This window comes from Egretta garzetta, unplaced genomic scaffold, assembly GCF_000687185.1.
Source record: "Egretta garzetta isolate BGI_Z169 unplaced genomic scaffold, ASM68718v1 scaffold175, whole genome shotgun sequence".
In the NCBI taxonomy this organism is placed as follows: Eukaryota; Metazoa; Chordata; class Aves; order Pelecaniformes; family Ardeidae; genus Egretta; species Egretta garzetta.
The window spans coordinates 2,695,607-2,712,720 of NW_009259860.1; the positions used below are offsets into that span (position 1 = coordinate 2,695,607).

The window sequence follows — 17,114 nt, forward strand, 5'->3', positions numbered from 1 at the left end:
TTAACATTGTTTATGCAGTATTTTTGACAAAAGTATAGTGAAAAATACAAAACTTATTTTTTCATTGTAATAGGCATGCAAGAAGCAACTGTATCCCAATTTAAAGTAACTGAAATACACTGTCTGTAGTGCAGTTTTGTATAGACCTTTCTCTGAACACTCCCATCTTTTAAACTCTATATTAAAATTGTGAAATGGCCTAGAACTGAAACTTGAGGAACACTAGTTAGAATTGGCATGTCAGTTTGGACCTGAGAGCCAAAGGGTCTGGGTACCAATCTGCATAGCTTGAGAGGAAGCTCTACTCAGTGTGGTGAGGTATGAAGAACAGAACAGAAGGTAATCCATTGTATGCTGCTTTTCAAACCAGTGATGATGGTTGTTTATCACACTCTTTTCTGTCTTTCAGAAAAGATGCAGAAGATGATGATGAAAAATCTCCTTTTCCTGAGAATGGGGCCTTTTTTTGCATAGTTCCAGCTTAATTGTGGGACTTGCCATCAAAGGTATGGGTTTGGGGGGGGGGGGCGATGTGTTTGGGTTTGGCTTGGCTTGCATTGTTTTTTTTAATTACAAAAGTGAATAATGTCATGCAGGCAAAAGTTAGTCATGGAGTTATAAAAATGTGGGATGTATTTCCATTATAGGCATTCTTAGTGTTTTCTCCACAATCTCTTTCACTGCGTATTGCTCACAAATTGTAGTTAATAGGTCACTCAGAAACAAGTATTTCAGTACTTAATCTTTCTCTGTTTTGTTTGTTGAGCTGTTATTTCCCCTTCTGAGGAAGCGCTGTGAAGTCATGGAATCTCTGCTGCTCTGGTAAGATGGGAAACAGATGGATTCTTCAGCGGTCAGCAGTGTTTCTAGCTGCCTCTGGGTTTTTTTTGCCCTCTGTGTTTCTGTCAGTCTGCATGAGTTCTTGTTCGTAAATCCATGCTGACTACGCCCAGTCACCTTCTTGTCCTTCATGTGTTTGGAAACAGTGTCCGGGATTATTTTCTCCACCTTCTCAGGGATCAGGGTAAGACTAGCAGGCCTGTAGGTGCCTGGATCCTCCTTCTTGCCCTTGAAAACAGGGTTGACAGTTGCTTTCTTGAGTCCTCTGAAACCTCACCCATCAGCTTAAAACTTTCAGACATAAGCGAGAGTGGCCTCACGATGGCAGGGCCAGATCTCTCAGCACTCGTGGGGCATCTCATCAGGTCCCATGTAAGTGCCATGTCCAGTTTGTTCCGAGGTTTCTTAATCTGATCCTCACTTAGAGTACGTCCTTCTTGCTTGAGACTTTCCCACTGGTCTCAGAGGCGTGGGATTCCAGAAAGCCAGGTGTTACCTGTAAAGAGCCGAGCTGAAGAAGGTGCTTTGACCTTTTTGTATCCTTTCACTGGGTGGGTACCCCATGCCATTCAGCAGCAGGCCTGCATTTCCCCTGGCCTTCCTTACGCTGCTCATGTACCTATACAAGACTTTCTTTTTGGCCTTCATATCCCTCACCGGATTCAACTCCGGGCAGACTTTGGCTTTCCTAATCCCATCCCGGTACACCCAACTGGTGTATCTGTATCAAGTGTGTACACAACCACACACTTGATGTGGCCCCTCTTCACCTCTTGTCTTGTTAGTTATAAGATCCCTCTTGTTCACATCATCCTGCATCCTTTGCTTGCAAACCCTGACTGCCACTTCCTCTCTCATTGTTCCTGGTCTAAGCCTTCCCTTGGCAGATTGACCAGCCTGTTGGCAAAGATGCTTTTACCCCACATAGTGTCAGGTGGATTCTGCCCTTCCTCCCCTGCAGTTCTTGATCCTCAGATAAGGTCCTGTGGATGTAAAAGCTGAGTCTCAGCTTTAGACACAAGATGCACAACCACTTATTGGTCCGCGGGATCTGTCTACTCCTCCTCAAGTCCTTCCCCTTCACCAGCAGGATGAAGGAGACATCACCTGGTTCCCAGGCCCTGGCCTTCCTACTCCAAGCCATGTAGTCATGCTTGATACACTCCTAGTCTCCCTTGGCCGTATCCATGGTGCCCATATGGAAGAGCAGCTGAGGGTAATAGTCTGAGGGCCAGGCTACTACCAGCCTCCATAATAGCCTGTCCATCCAGGACCCAAGTCCCTGGCAAGCAGCAAACCTTGCCAGGCGTCAGGTTGAGCTGGCAGAGGTGCCTCTGTCCCTGCAGCAGGGAGTTTCCCACCGCTGTTCCTTGCCCTGACCTGCCCGCACTGCCACAGGACTTGCATGCAGCCAGCTCACAGGCATCGTTGGACAGAGCTCCCTGTTTTTGCCTGCTGCCAGGGCTCAGAACCTGCTCTGTAGATCAGAGCTGTAGGCAGAGCAGGAACTGTCCTCCTGGTGCTGGAGCTCCCAGGCTTCACCAGACTTGGCATCTCCACGCCCAGCCTGACAAACTAAGGCTCTGCCTGCTTCTCTGTGTAGCAGGGGTTCCTGTAGTTGCAGCGTCTTGGGGGCTGGGGGATCTGGTCCATCTCCGTTTCAGCATCCCTGATGTTGTACAGTCTGCTTGCCTCCTCCCACAGCTCCTTTGCTTAATGAGACAGATCCTCCATCAGTGCACGCTTAGAAGGATATAAAATGCTTTTTAGTTCTAAACCTGCTGGTTGCCAAAGCTGGCTTACAGTAGAGGCACATTAAGAACTGGCAGATTCAGGAGTATAATACTACGTCATTTATATGTACCTATGTGTGTAGTATATTAATACAATGTATACAACAGACTATGGTGCATGCATGATACATACAGTAAAATTAAAAAAGAATAGTAAATACAGACCTAAATACAATTTTAAGGCACAGTAGCTGTATTCAGTGTGCAATATGTGTTTATAAAACAAGTGTTAGCAAATTTGATGCATTTCTAGGATAAAAATAGGCACTTAATACTCTGCTGGACTTGAATGGGAACACTTGCACTAGAAGACAGCAAACAAAGGGTTATAATAAATAGGTGCATAGGGGAAGTGTGGAAAAATGACACATAGCTTATTTGGTTCTGATATTGATTAGAGATCTAGAAAAAGAAAAATACGAGACATTAATGAAACTTGTAGGTGATATTAAGCAGAAACATTGTGAATGCAAGTGAGGATAGACAAACATGAAACAAGCAAAATTCCTGAGAACAAAGATGTCTGACTGCTCAACAAGATGAAATTTCAATGCAACAAGTAGAAGCTGAAAGGAATGGGAGGAAATCCATCTAAAATGGACAAGTACCCTGAAGCCCAGAAATCAGGGAAACTGATGGGTGGGAGAGTAGGTTGGGGTTTTTGTGTGTGTTGAAATATTAAGATATGTATACAAAGGCAGCCTGACAAAAAATAACAGTAGCAATCCTTCCCTTGAAGGTTCTGCTGAACGGTACTTATGACTTTGTGCTGCGTTTATTCTGAAGATCAGTTGATGAAGCTCTGAAGTTCATACTGTAGAGCTTGGTGGGGTTTCTTCAGTCTAAACCAAAAAAGAGCCTGGCCCACTAAGCTATCAGAATGGAAACCTATATGTTTTAACTGTGATTAATAGTGAGAAAACTTAGTATTGTATGATAGCTCTTAATGATCTCCATGAAAGATGTTACGGTAGCGTGGTTGCTTTCTCTATTGGTTTGCTATAAATGCCATGAAGGAGTTTTTTTTAAGCAGTGAAAAATTACAGATTCCTAGGGAAGCTCATGACTATTTTGGCATACAAGCTTTTAAAAAATAATCTTGAAATATAGTTGGGAGATGACAATAGGTAGGTGGGATGAATCCTTGTATAAAATAAGTCATTCCTGGTATTTCTTGTTTGCTTTGCAACCTTCTTACTTTGATGGGAGACTTGTTTTCTTTTAATGTTTATATCCTTTGCTGCTGCCAGCTGGCTGACAGTTGCTTGCTTTACCTATTACTTAATAGTTTCCTGTGTACTTGTTTTGCTTGCATCTTGATGATAAATATTACTTTTTAGCAAGATACAACTAGTTTATGAAATCCTAGAATACTTTTCTTCCCAGTACTTGAACAGTGTATGTGACATGTCCATAAGTTTTCATTTCATTCCTTAAATCAACAGCTGACAGGTTTTCCCCACCCCACCCCCATTTGAATGTATGTGGAACACTGTAGGTTGCATGGTACTAGTTAATGTACTTTTTTTTTTTTTTTTTTTTTTTTTTTTTTTTAATCTTTCTAGGATAATCTTTTCTTCCTGGGTCGTGACTGATTATTATGTGTTTGTGTTCAATGGGACGACGAATTCACTTTGTAGTTGACCCTCAGGGTTGGTGCTGCATGGGCCTGATTATCTTTGTCTGGCTGTACAACACAATCTTCATTCCAAAGGTCATCCTTTTTCCTCACTATGAAGAGGGACATATTTCAGTTGTGGCAATTTTGTGTAAGTCAATTTAACCTCGCCCTTTTTTCTACTAGTAAAAATAGTATCTTTGGGGCAGTAGTTAACATGTATGAGAAAGGTCAGAAAATACAGAATAAAATGAAGGATAATGATAGAGGGTAAGAGTACTGGAACACATCCTACATTTTTATGTTCTGAGAAGTTGAGACACTTCATTCATTTCAAAAATGAATGGTAAAACTTGTTTGTGTGGGAACTGGGAAAAAGCATTGATAGGGCTTCCGGATCCTGTAGCTAGAACTTGTCGAAAGAATTTCAGGCCCACAACTCTTAGTGCTTGTCAGAATTTGGGGTGGTAGTACTGATGGTTGACAAACTGAGTTTTGTTATTTTTATCATACAACTCTGGATGGGTTAGCTAATATGAGTTATGCTAATAGGTTTTGCTGGGGAAAAGGCTTGGATTATAACTGGAACCAACTTTAAAGTGAAGATGGACTATTGGGAATGTCCTTTTACATAGAGACTTTGAGGTGTAAAATTATTGGTGCTTATTAGATAAGACAGTGGAGGAACTTCTTAAATACAGTAGTAAGTTCATAGAGGCATCCTGCTGGTGCTGTCAAAATAAGTGTTCACTATTCCTTTTCTTCTCCCTTTTTAAGACTAGGAAGTACTTAATATATCTGGAATTGAATGAGAAGACTGGGTAATTTCCAACTCAGTGCTGAAACATCTATCTTTTTGATGCAGTCTACAGTAGATACTTTTGAAAAAGACTAACAAATGCTTTTCTTTTGGGTTTTTTTTCAGGTTATTATTTTTGCTCATTGTTTTGTATAGCTTCATTACTAAGAGCCTCAGTAGCTGATCCAGGGAAGCTACCTGAAAACCCAAAGATACCAATTACAGGTAAATTAAGTTGTTTCTGTATAATTAAATGAAAGTTACTTTAATGTCCTCAAAATAAGTAGGAATCAATTTAATTTTTTGAGATTTGATGGAAACCATGAGCTGTCTCTGCTGAAGCCTGTATTGATAATGAAATTAAAATAGCTATGTCACCATTTTTAACTTGTGAATTTCTAGCACTTTCTCTGTGTAGATGGAAAACTTTGATTTCACAACTCATATGCTGTCAGAAGTTTAGTTATGTAGGAACTTCTGCTAGGAAATTTTTCCATGCAAAGAATTTTTTTTGCATTCTGGGCTTTCAAACATACTGCATATACTTCTAACTTGGTAACATTTAATAAAAAATGTTTAATGGTTAGTTATCATAATTCTACAGCTTTTTTCTAGGTAAATTTGTAAGATGCTGAAAGTGGTGGTAGGAGGTACTCTTATGTGGGATTTTACTTGTGCATTTTTTTGCACTTTTTTTTCAGTGATTTAGTTTGTATGGGCTGTTAACCAAACAAATGTGGTGCTAATTACGTTGTGTTGCTATAGAGTAGCAACTTAACATGTGAGAATTCCCTTCTGTCCGTGTGATTTTATGCCACAATTCCTGTATGGTATCTGATGTTTGAGAAATTGGAGGAAATCTGAAACCTTAATAGTTGTCCACAGAGAAAGCCTATACTTTTATAAACTGTTTGATGCTATTAAGGTGCTTGTCTAATGCACAGAGCTTTTACATAGCAGTTAAGAATGGACTAGGGCTGTTGAACAGCATGAGCATTGTCACATTAACAGGAAATACTTTTTGAACGTAGAAAATGTATCAAATGCAGTGAGGGGTGAATATTTCAGTCTTGTCTTGCAATGTGGTGAATGCCAGGAGTAATGTTTTGCTCTGTCTTCCTGGTGTTAGTGAGAATCTGGGATGATGTTTTTGGAAATGTGATCTGCTTAACCTCAGCACAGATGTTATGATGGGCACAAACAAGACAGTAGATAGTAGGAAGGGATGTGTCTCCCTGGGATTCAGTTGTGAAACACTGATCACAGAAAACCTCATGTCAAGAGTTCTTTCTGCTCCTGGTAACTGACCCTTTGATACTGTAAAACGAAAGGTGGCTCAGAGTTTGGTTCTGCAGAGTTCTGGCTGCAGGAAGAACAACATAGATTCTGCAACCTGGGCTGGAGAATGAAGACACTCAGAACAGTTACAGCAAATTACATTTATGACAATGTTCATTTACCTGCAAAATAGCAGGATGAGGACAAGATTCCCATTGTGCACAAATGTTTCTTTCTCTTCTAGAGGATCCCTTCGAATAGCTCTGCAGCCTCTTTGTGCTCCATTCATTTCTTACAGCAATGATACTTTGTAGATACTTGTGCAGATGGAACGCTTAGGCTTGACTGTGACATTGATGTTATCATTTGGTGTATGCTGTATCAGGGGTTTTGTACTTTCTAAAGCACTTCAGGTCTCTGGTACTCTCTAGCTTGACAGGAAGATAGACTTTTGCATGGTAAAAATTCTATTCAAAAATGACGTTGGGGTGTTTCTGAACTCTGCTGGTAGCTACCCTATTAGGGACTGACACCTTTGTGATACTGGATTTATGGGCACAGATTGTAAATCAGTTTCCATCTGGCATTATTACTAGTTTAATGATCTCAGATATTGGGCTTCCTTACTTCCAGTGTCCAAATGTTATTTTGCAGCAAGAAAGACAAGATTAGAGCAGCCTGCAGGTGGCTCAGAAGTGCTAAATTTAACTTTATTTTGTTTATATAGGGACAGTGCTTTACCATGTAAAATTTCAGAATGCCCTGCTGTAAAAGCAAAGCTTATTTTTTTTCCCCTGAGATTTAAGAATTTTTTTTGCATCCAAAAGGTTCTATTTAGGTAGAAACAAGATTCTCAGTCATGCACCTATTTTCCGTAAAGATAAAAATGTAAAAAACATATATGCTTTTGTGAATGGAAGTATTACAGTGTTGGTGTGATTAATTTCCTATGTGAAGATGAACTTTCTGAATATATAATTTGAATTCTCATTTTCAAAGGCTTCCTCTAATTTGGGTGGTACAATTTGAGACAAGTAATAGATAAGATGAGCAATAGTAACTCCTGGTAGTTTCAGCTACTCGGTGTCTGGAGATCAGCTTTAAGAATCTCACACTGGGCATCCAAAAGTAGTGTATATTTTTAAATACAAACCTATCCTCTATCTGTTCTATGGTTGCCTTATGTGTAAAGTTGCATGTTGTGAGATGCGTGTCTTAAAATGCTTTGAGATGGAAGCTGCTCCTGAAGTGTCCATTGTGTATTTTATTTTAGTTAGCTAGCTTTGACAAATTTCAGTAGCAGTATTTCCTCAAGAGGTTTTGGAATGGCAGGGAGATTCATGGTTCTGTCTAGCAGATATGTTTTTTCACAGTAGATGTGTAAGAAAATAATTGAATTACGGTCTTCCTTGTTTGAGTGACAGCTTTTGTGTTGTAATAATTATTCCCTAGAAATATATAGGAGGAGAGAGGATTTTGGAGAAGAAAACTGGCACAGAGTGTCAGTAATATCTTCCAGTTTAATTAAGGTGACAGTGGGGAAAAAAGTTCTTTATATGCTGCTTACCCTTCTTGGGTCACAGTAAGAATTTTTTTCTGTTTGAATCACTAGCATATAGGTTTATCATGAGCATGCTGTACTGAGTTTAAGTCTCTTTAAGGTGTCTTTACATTTTCACGTAGAACGAGAATATTGGGAATTATGTAACAAATGCAATATGATGAGACCAAAGCGTTCACACCATTGCAGTCGTTGTGGACATTGTGTGAGGAGGATGGATCACCACTGTCCATGGTAAGGCCAGAACATTTGTCCTAACAAGCTACTGCTGTTTTAGTGAGTAATTTCAAAGTTCATAGTCTTGACTATTGTTCATTTGTCGTATTGCTTTCCCAGTAGTGCTTAAGCATTTAGGCTTTTAGAGCAGGGAGAACATCTCCAAGACTTTCTTATGTCTACAAGTAAAGCTGGTAGTAAGAGCTGTTGCAGTGTAACATTTTATCATTGACAAATTGTTAAATGCCATATAGTTTTGGAAAATTAACATATTTTGTTTAAAGATTTGGAATTTTTGCTTCTAAAACTGATCTCAACATAATTAACTTGTACATTGCAGATCTATTTGATTTGTTGCAATTTAGATTCTGATGCTGGGAAAAAAATATTTTTTCTAGGAATCTAAACAATATTTATGTTTCTTGGGTTGAAGTAAAGATTACAATTTCAACATAAGGGGGATGCTCTTTATCATAATAAAAATAAATCATGGTTTCAGACAGTTTTTGGTTTTTAGTTTACTGAATGGCTGTGCTGAGTAGAAAATGTTAGTGACTCCTACTGTGCCCTACTTGTCACAGCCTCTCTGATTTTGTGGTGAAATTGCTTGTTTTAGTGTTCTCTAACTAGTTGCAGTTGAAATGAACTAGTCTGGCTATTTAAACTGATTGTAGCTTAAAATGAAAATAAACATTTGTGTCAGTAGTTCTGAGGTATCGTTTCCAGCAAGACAGCAGTGATGAACTGCAGAGGACAGAACTGACATCAGGATCCTCCTATGTTTATCTCGCCATGACCCTTTTTGTCAACTGCTATTTCAGAAAACAGTGCCAGGATAGTGCTAGTATAGTGCTTGTCTGTGCCAATGCTGGTATGATACTGCACCCTGGCCACATTTTTGTATCAGTGTAACTTCTCTGAAGCAAACTAGACTTAGATTTCAAAGGTTTTGAATCTCAATATTTCTAGAATCCTTGTGATTGCTTTACTCCTTTAGGTTGGAGTATGCAGAAGGAATTTCTGAATAGAGACACCTGTCCTCTCTTCTGTATCTTAGGCACCTTCCTAAGTCATGCTTATTTGTCATTGGGATACCCTGTGATCACGTTTATTTCAAACTGTTCATTTTCATTTCCAGTTTTTGGAACTCTGCATGGTTCACAACCAGTGAAATGATTGAGTAGCAGAAGATAATACATGTTACTGTGAAATTTTGCAGCCTTTTAAAACATAGTTTTGTTACTTGAGTATTCCTTAGCATTGTAGGAGTATCTTTGCTCTATGAAGATACAGAGAAATTTGACTCCTATGCTAAGCAGTGATCTCAGTAATGCAACCTACAGTTCAAGTGGCAGTGTAAGGAAACTCCTCCTTACAGTAACATTTCTAACATACAGACCTTCACTTTGATTAAGAATGGAGTGATTAGTCAGTAGTTCTTATGTTTGCTCCATAAATAATCATAACTTCTCTTATTCACAATATTATAACTACAGTGTTAAAGTCTTTATATTTCTGTCTTTACATATGCACTTTGTTTCCCTGCAGGATTAATAATTGTGTTGGTGAAGACAATCATTGGCTGTTTTTACAGCTGTGTTTCTACACTCAAATCCTTAGTTCCTATACGCTGATACTTGATTTCTTCCATTACTACTACTTTTTGCCTCTGAAAAAAGAAAACTGGGTAAGAATCTGTTTTGTCTATGAAGTGAATAAATAACTAGTATTACAATATAATTCATTTTGGGATCTAGTTATTACACGTTTCTGCTGGCTCAGTTGTTGACAGTGAAGAGAGTTCATCTAGATATATGTTACCAAGTGAGCAAACTGATTTATGGTAAGTAATAAAATACTTTCTAAAAGGGTATATGATTTCTGTGTGTTAAAAACACAACATTGGTTTTCTTAGAACTCTAGGAAAGGAGGACAGAACCAGTTAGTTCCTTTAAAAGTGATTAGTGAATGCTGGGAAGAAGCAAGGTAAATACTTCAGGTTTATTCAAGTTTCTTTTTACTTTCTCCAAGGTAAATTTATGCAAAGTATATATCTGTCCTAAGCCCCTATTTAAAAATGCTGATACTGCCAGAAAAATGAGAAAAAATATATGATCATTCTGAAAGGAGCAAAATGTACATTAGTTTTGAAGCAATATTTTGTGTTGCTTTGAAAAGGTCATGTGGGTTAATGGAGAATTAAGTTTGGTTTGTTTTACTTGGACTCTATGCCATTATCATACTTCAACATCTTGTCATCAGAAAAATGCAGTTGAACACACAAACAGAGAAAATGGACTTACAGATTGGAATAGGATAAAAAATGATGGAATTTATTCCATTATGTAATTGAAGTTGTAAAGTCCCTGTGTCTGGTGCTCATTCATGTCTGTTATCTGTAAACTTTGGAATATTCAAGAGGTTTGCTTGAAAGTTGCTGAATGCTTGAAAGTACTAGGACAGCAAAGCTGATACTCTTTATTTAGAAGAAAATATTATGAGATCTTGCTCGTAAAGAAACATAAAAACTTATACCCAAAATCTAAAACGGCCTTTGCATTTGTACTGGGCTGTGACAAACACAAGCTCACTAAAGAGAAAAATCTAGAAAACAAGTTTAAAACTGAAAATTAGATAACATTCCAGATGTCCTAAGTGAAGAGACTAAGGCCATCCCAGAAGTTGGTAGTGTACTCTAAATTTTCATGAGATTTTTTTCCAAGTACTGAAGTGCTGCAGACTTTTTTATTCTGTGTGATGTGTCGCCCTAGCATACTCTCTGTTGGTGACATCACACCCATCTTTCAAGGCTGCTGAAGGCTGGCCTTTTCTCCACTTTGTTGAACAACTTAAGTTTGTTACATTATTTTGTATCCTAAATGGTATAAAATAAACTTGTTAAACTTACTGAAAAATTCTACGTCTGGAAAAGAAATGGGGCATAGCCTTCCAAGCTTCTTATTTGCTCCCATATCATTCTGCAGTGAATGCGATGTTTCCCAGAAAGTGTATGTGAAGATAGATAGATGTGTCAAAGGAGAGCTGAAAATGTAGGAAGACAGTACTCTTGGATCATCCAGAACTGATAAAGTGTTAAATTCAAGTTGATAGATACCAACTTTTTATTATATAGAATGTACCAAAGTTGAGGGGGTTTTGCAGATCTCTCTTAAAATAACTTCTAAAGAAATTTAATTTCTTAATTTTTTCATCTATATGAATATTTCCATTTAAATGGTTTAAGGGACTCCAGAAATACGGAGAAGAGACCTGTAAAACATGTCTCTTAAAAAGGAGTACTCACATTTTTCACTTTGTTTCGAGTTTGTTCATACATGGGCTTTTCATATTCACCTTGTTTTACAGGCATTGTGAGGTTTGAAGGAGCTATTTTGATTTGTTCTAGCTGCATTCAAGTTGAAAAGGATATGAAATTGCAGTCTTTCTGCATTAGTGAAGAAATCTGTTATCTGAGTAAAATTTCTTATGGATGTTACGGTTTGGGGTTTTGAAAAATTAATGGTTTTGAAAGGTAACTAAATGTAAATGCTTTGCTTCTAGTTCCAGTAGCTTTGTAAACTTCTTTTTAATTTGTAAACTAAGTTAACCTACTGCACTTCTGGACAGACTAATTTTACACTTTCTGTATTTTGAAGGCTTCTCATGCACAGGGTTTGCAGGTTTCAAGTGCAGAGACTTCTCAGTGATACTGATCTGAATACTGGATTGGCCTTGCAGTGCTTTTGGAAGCAGTGTTATTTTCCAAAGATAAAATCTTTGTATGAAGTTGGTAGTGCTTCTCTAATAGTGACATTTCATGGTAGAATATTTCCTTGTCATTGTGAGAGTCCCCTGAATGCTCTAACTTACTGTAAGTAAGTACACTGTGTTTAGATAACAACCCCAAGGTCTGTTTGTTAGCCTTGCTTTTTAAAAGCAGGTGGAAGGGGAACCAGATTATTTCCCTGGAGATGGTCTGTGCAAGAAGGGGAAAGGGAAATCATGTTTACTTCAGACAGTTTACAACATCTAAAGAGGTAATAATAAATAGTTGTTAATAATAACAGTTCAAAACCAAATACATATAAAACTTCATTCTTGATAGTTTAACTGGGTTAATTCCAAGTCTTTTGGAGAGAGGCCTACTTTTAATACATCTACCCTTTAGAAGATGTGACAGGTTAGGAGGCAGAATACATATGCAATACCTATTTTAACCCAGTTTAATGTAGTTGCCTGAAGAGTGGATCAGGTTCCCATGTTTGGCTGCCTAAATTTACAGAGACTCATGGAAAAAACAGAGTACTTTGAGTAGTTTTGTTTTGTTTTAGCAATGGGTTTATTTGCTTTATCAATTTGCATATAAGGACACTTCAAATGGCACTCTTCCATTTGAAAAACTGGATCGGTGTTATAGTATATAACATTCTGTGGCTCAGCAAGATAAGTATGTTTACACTGTATAGAAAAACTTAGTAGACACAGCAGGTCTGGTCTGTTCAGACCTTTGTTAAGTCTAGTATTACACTGAATAGTATTTGGATTTCTCAGTTTTTCATCTGCAGGATTGGGGGGCACGCACTGAAGTACGGAAAATTAAGAATAATTTGTTTGGGTGTCTAGTCAATATATCTGCCTGGAAGATGACATCACAGTCAATTAAGCTGATATTTTAAAGTGTTGCTAAGGATATGATGCCATACAACTGTGTGCAACAGAATAATTTGTCAGAATTATGTAATTTTGACATCAAATGGACAGGACCAGTGAGATCTGCTTACTATTAGTTAGGTTTTTAGGCAAGCATCCTGCAAGATTCTTTTAGTCATCGTATGTCGATTAAAGCCGAAGTACCACATCATTCCAGAGACCACAGTACCTCCTACCTCTCATGAAAGTGCTATTCTTTGTCAAAATTTTGGCTGTATCTAAGAACTTATATTTTCTGAATTGACAGGGGCTAGTGTTTAGCACAGATTCAAAAAACTGGATAATTTTTTCTAAACAGCCATCTGGAATTAGCTTACTTCCTGCTCATTAAAAATACTTGTGAATTTTTTGGCAGTGTGCCTTCATCTTAATTTTTATTCTTTGGATATAAAATAGTACAGAAGCTGTAGAATTAAAATTGCTTTTAATGCTGTTGTGAAATAATCATTTTATCACAGTACTGATTAAAGCATTACGAACATATGATCGCTGTATGCATGTTAGTGTTTCCTTCTGAATGAAAACTTGTGGTTTTATTTTGAAAGGGTTAAGTAAGAAAAAACCCAAACATTTTTAATTGGTATACTAAGGTAAGGGTGATAGACCTGAAGCTAATGGAGGAAGCCATTTCAAGAGAGAGACAATCTTTCAGCTTCAAGTCTTATATCAAAAAATTGCTTCAGAGTATTCTTGGCTCTTGTAATTGATACACTGTCAGAAAGATGTATTGTGGTTATTGCTTCTGTTTGTCCAGCAGGAGGAGTACAATTACTGCTAGACATGAAGGAAACGGTAATTAAATTGTCTATGTGAGATCCTAGCAGAAGGAAAATACGTAATTCAAATAAAACAGCATGAATTCCTCTGCTAGCTTTGGTGATTTTCAGAGGCTAAGTCTGGAATGTTCTTAATTTTACATCTTCATTAAAAAACATTGAGGTCAGGAAGTTTGTATCTTTTAGGAAGTATTCAATCTTGTGGACAGTGAGATGAGAAGAATAAATACTACTCATGACTACATAGCTGTTCGCTATATGGCTGTACTGGCACAGATTCTAGACGCAGCTGGTCAAGTAGAAGCAAAAATAAATGCTTTAGTGGTATATTTTACCTGATTCACAGGAGGCTTTTGATCTTTTCTGCAAAGTTTTAAGTTTTGCTGAAACATTCTGTTTGCTAGAAATTTTGCTAGAATTATTGTCGTAGCAGAAAACACTGACATATTAAAACCTAACCCCCTTTGCTGTGGTTTAGTTTTGTTTTGTTCCCAGTTCTGCAGTTATCCATTGTATATTCTGCAGATATTGTTACTTAACTGATTTTTAAAGTGTTCCGAACTCTATTGATACAAAGGGGAAGAAACATCATGGAGGAAGCATTGTGGCAATATCAGCCTGCTCTGTCTGGGATGCAGCTTGCCTAATTCCAAATAAAAGGTGTTGGGAAATATTTATTAGACTTTGTGAGAAGATTATTTACAGTAATATTTATTTCAATATTATGTATTAACTAATACTAAGTAAAATCTGGAAATATGTATCATCCAAAGTCCATTTATATTGTAAAGAGAATCTAAAGGAAACCTTTTCTCTTAGGGCCTTGAAATGACCTGCAGGATGCAAGAGCTTTAAAAAACTGAAAAAAAATCAACATTTTCCTTCTCAGTGTTCTGCAAAACCTAACCCTACTCTCCTCCTGTATAATTATAAGGACAGTATATCAATACTGAATTAAGTTTGGAAAGTAAATATGTGGTCTTTAGAGAAAAGATAGGAATGGCTGAGAGGATAACATTTTATTAAAACTTAATATATTGATAGTGTCATTTTTATTAGAAGATTGCATGGTCTTTTCTTAAAATCAGTTCTAGCCTGAAATGATTTCAGAATTAATACTTTGGATCAAAAACTGTGTAGACAGTAATTTTTGGAATCAGAGTGCTATTCCCATTTTCACTTCAAACCGAATCAGACTGCAAAATTACTCATTCAGTAGACCTGAAATAGTCCTGAATCAAAAAGTGCTTTACATAAACATCAGTTGTTATTAATAATAAATACCTCTACAAAAGGGCTTATTAGAATGCAGCTCGTGTTCTGTGAATTAATTTTTTTTTTTTTCCTTAACATGAGTGATTTTTTCCCTTGTACCTCTCCTTCCTCTTTCCTTCTGCAAAACCTGCAGTCTCTATTTTTTGTTCTGCTTTTCAAATCCAACAGCCTAGCTTTGTTCTGTATTCTACACTGTTTTTATGATAGCTAAGTTGATAGACTGACTTCATCACCAGCCTGAGACAGACATCCCAAGCATTTGCAACTAAGAATAGACAAGCAGGTTAGCATATGTTTATATGAGGTATCCCTTCCCCTAGAGAAAGATGAAGTATCTTTATATTAAGATTATATTATTTTATTTATATAATAATTCGTTAGTATATTAATTTCCATGTCTATTATATTTCAGTAAAGACTCAAGCTTTAATAAATGAATCTTACATTGTAAATGAAAATGTATAAAGATTGTTTTTCACTTTGTCTTTTTTGGAACAGATACAGTAGTTCTGCATTTGTCCTGCCGAAAGCCCTGTCCTCCGTACGGAGTGTGAGGTTTTTAAAGGAATACTGTAAAAACTTGAAAATAATAACCCAGTACTGCAGATGGCAGGGATCTGTTAAATGTTTTCATGCTTTTTTTTGTTGTTGTTAGCAGGGTAAAAAGAAAGTTGAATTTGGAAGCAGTGGTCACGTCATTGATTTTGACCTTGAGCTGGACCCATCATTGTTTTTGACCTCTCCTATAGGGCAGCATAAAGCTGTAATAGCTGTTTCCCTAGTCAAAGGAGTAGCATTCATCCATAACAGTTGGTTCTCACAAATGAAGACATGGCATGTGCTCTGCCATGGGGTTGAGGAAGTCTTGTGTGAATCTGTCATGGAGACTGGCTTTCTGTGGAATGCTTTGGTATTACCTGTTAAGATAAAGATGCCAGATTTCATCGTTTGTAATCCATTCCTCAACATAATCCTACAGACCTACACTTTGTTTCTTATTTTGTGACAAGTTTCTATCATACACATTTCTATCCATTTTTATAAGTAGCCAAGAATCCTCACAGTTTGACTGGATGGATAGTAGTAGCGGCCAAACGGAACTTAAAAACCTTTAGAACAGGCAGCAGCCTGGGGGGGAGGACACATCTGAGCTGTGTAGGAAAGGCTGTGTAGAAAGACAATGGCAGCAACCCATGTGAACTGGAGTTTTGACAGAGCAGCTAGGCTGTGAGGATGACAAAAAGGAGAGGAGAAAGGGGCTACCTGAAGGGCAGCTCTCACGTTGTTGAAACCATCCATTTAACATCTGTGCCAAGGCCGCATCATCAGCCTGGCCTAACGTGGAAAAAAGCTGCTTTGGGACAAAACCCTATTGTGCCATGAGGGAGTGTTCATGCGTTGATGATGTTAGCTTACGTGTGCTTATGCTTTGTGGCTCAGCCTGTGTATTTCTTTCTCTTAGCACAGGTAGTGCGATTCTGGAGGTTAAGGGGGGCACACTGTCTCACTGCACTGAGATTGGTGAGTCCTAAATGGTGTTTGAACAAAAGGATCTGTTTGAAATACAGCAAAAGAGGGATTGATTAATTATTGACTAGTCTTGGGCATTGATTTATTATAGTTTTGATTGGTTTTCTGAGCTGGGAAAAATGTTTTGTCATTTCTGAGAAGGAATAATAAAAATGAATTGACTTGAGCTTTTATGTAAAGCAGCAATATTCTAAATGTATAATTATTACTGTGATTTAAATGGATTTTTTTGCTATTTTCTTGGAGTCATGTTTCTATTTCAATGCAGAATTGTGCATGTAGCTCTGTTACTAAGGTGTGATTACTAGAAGACTCTACTCTTGCATATACTTTGGTTTTCTATAGAAAAATGCTGCTATGTCCATACAGATGCTAGGTGAGGGCCCCGTATTGATTTACAGGTCATCATTGCCTCAGAGACTTTGATTCTCCTGGGGTTGTGTAACGGCTGGAAAAAACACTGGTGATGTCACCTCTTCTCACTAGTAATTCAGCAAGCCCCAGTCTTTTGTGGTAGGTGCTTTCATCTTTTAGAGAGGAAGGAAGGGAGGAAAGACACAGTAGTATTCCTTGGTCTTCGCTTCAGTTTGAGAGGTCTTTCTTTTTCTGTACGCCTAGTTTGACATGAGTTAAAAGGGCCAAACGCAAAATGCAACGTGTCGTCTTTACACTAGGATTTTCTGTTGTCATGTGCTGGGTGATGTCCCTTTTTCCTGCT

General features: G+C 37.7%; 1 protein-coding gene across 2 annotated transcripts in view; it reads left to right on the top strand.

Annotated features, from left to right (window-relative positions):
* The first annotated feature begins 418 nt into the window (after positions 1-418).
* The window catches only part of ZDHHC21 (zinc finger DHHC-type palmitoyltransferase 21), a 34,469-nt gene continuing 17,773 nt past the window's right edge, over positions 419-17,114 (top strand). The window contains exons 1-6 of one of the 2 annotated variants that reach the window (XM_035895573.1): positions 465-506; positions 767-822; positions 4,199-4,402; positions 5,177-5,275; positions 8,012-8,123; positions 9,654-9,792. In XM_035895573.1, coding sequence (XP_035751466.1) covers positions 4,234-4,402; positions 5,177-5,275; positions 8,012-8,123; positions 9,654-9,792 — 519 coding nt within the window. In that variant the 5' untranslated portion in view covers positions 465-506; positions 767-822; positions 4,199-4,233. Of the gene's footprint in view, positions 507-766; positions 823-4,198; positions 4,403-5,176; positions 5,276-8,011; positions 8,124-9,653; positions 9,793-17,114 lie in introns of both variants that reach the window. The other variant, XM_009640033.2, reaches the window with a different exon arrangement.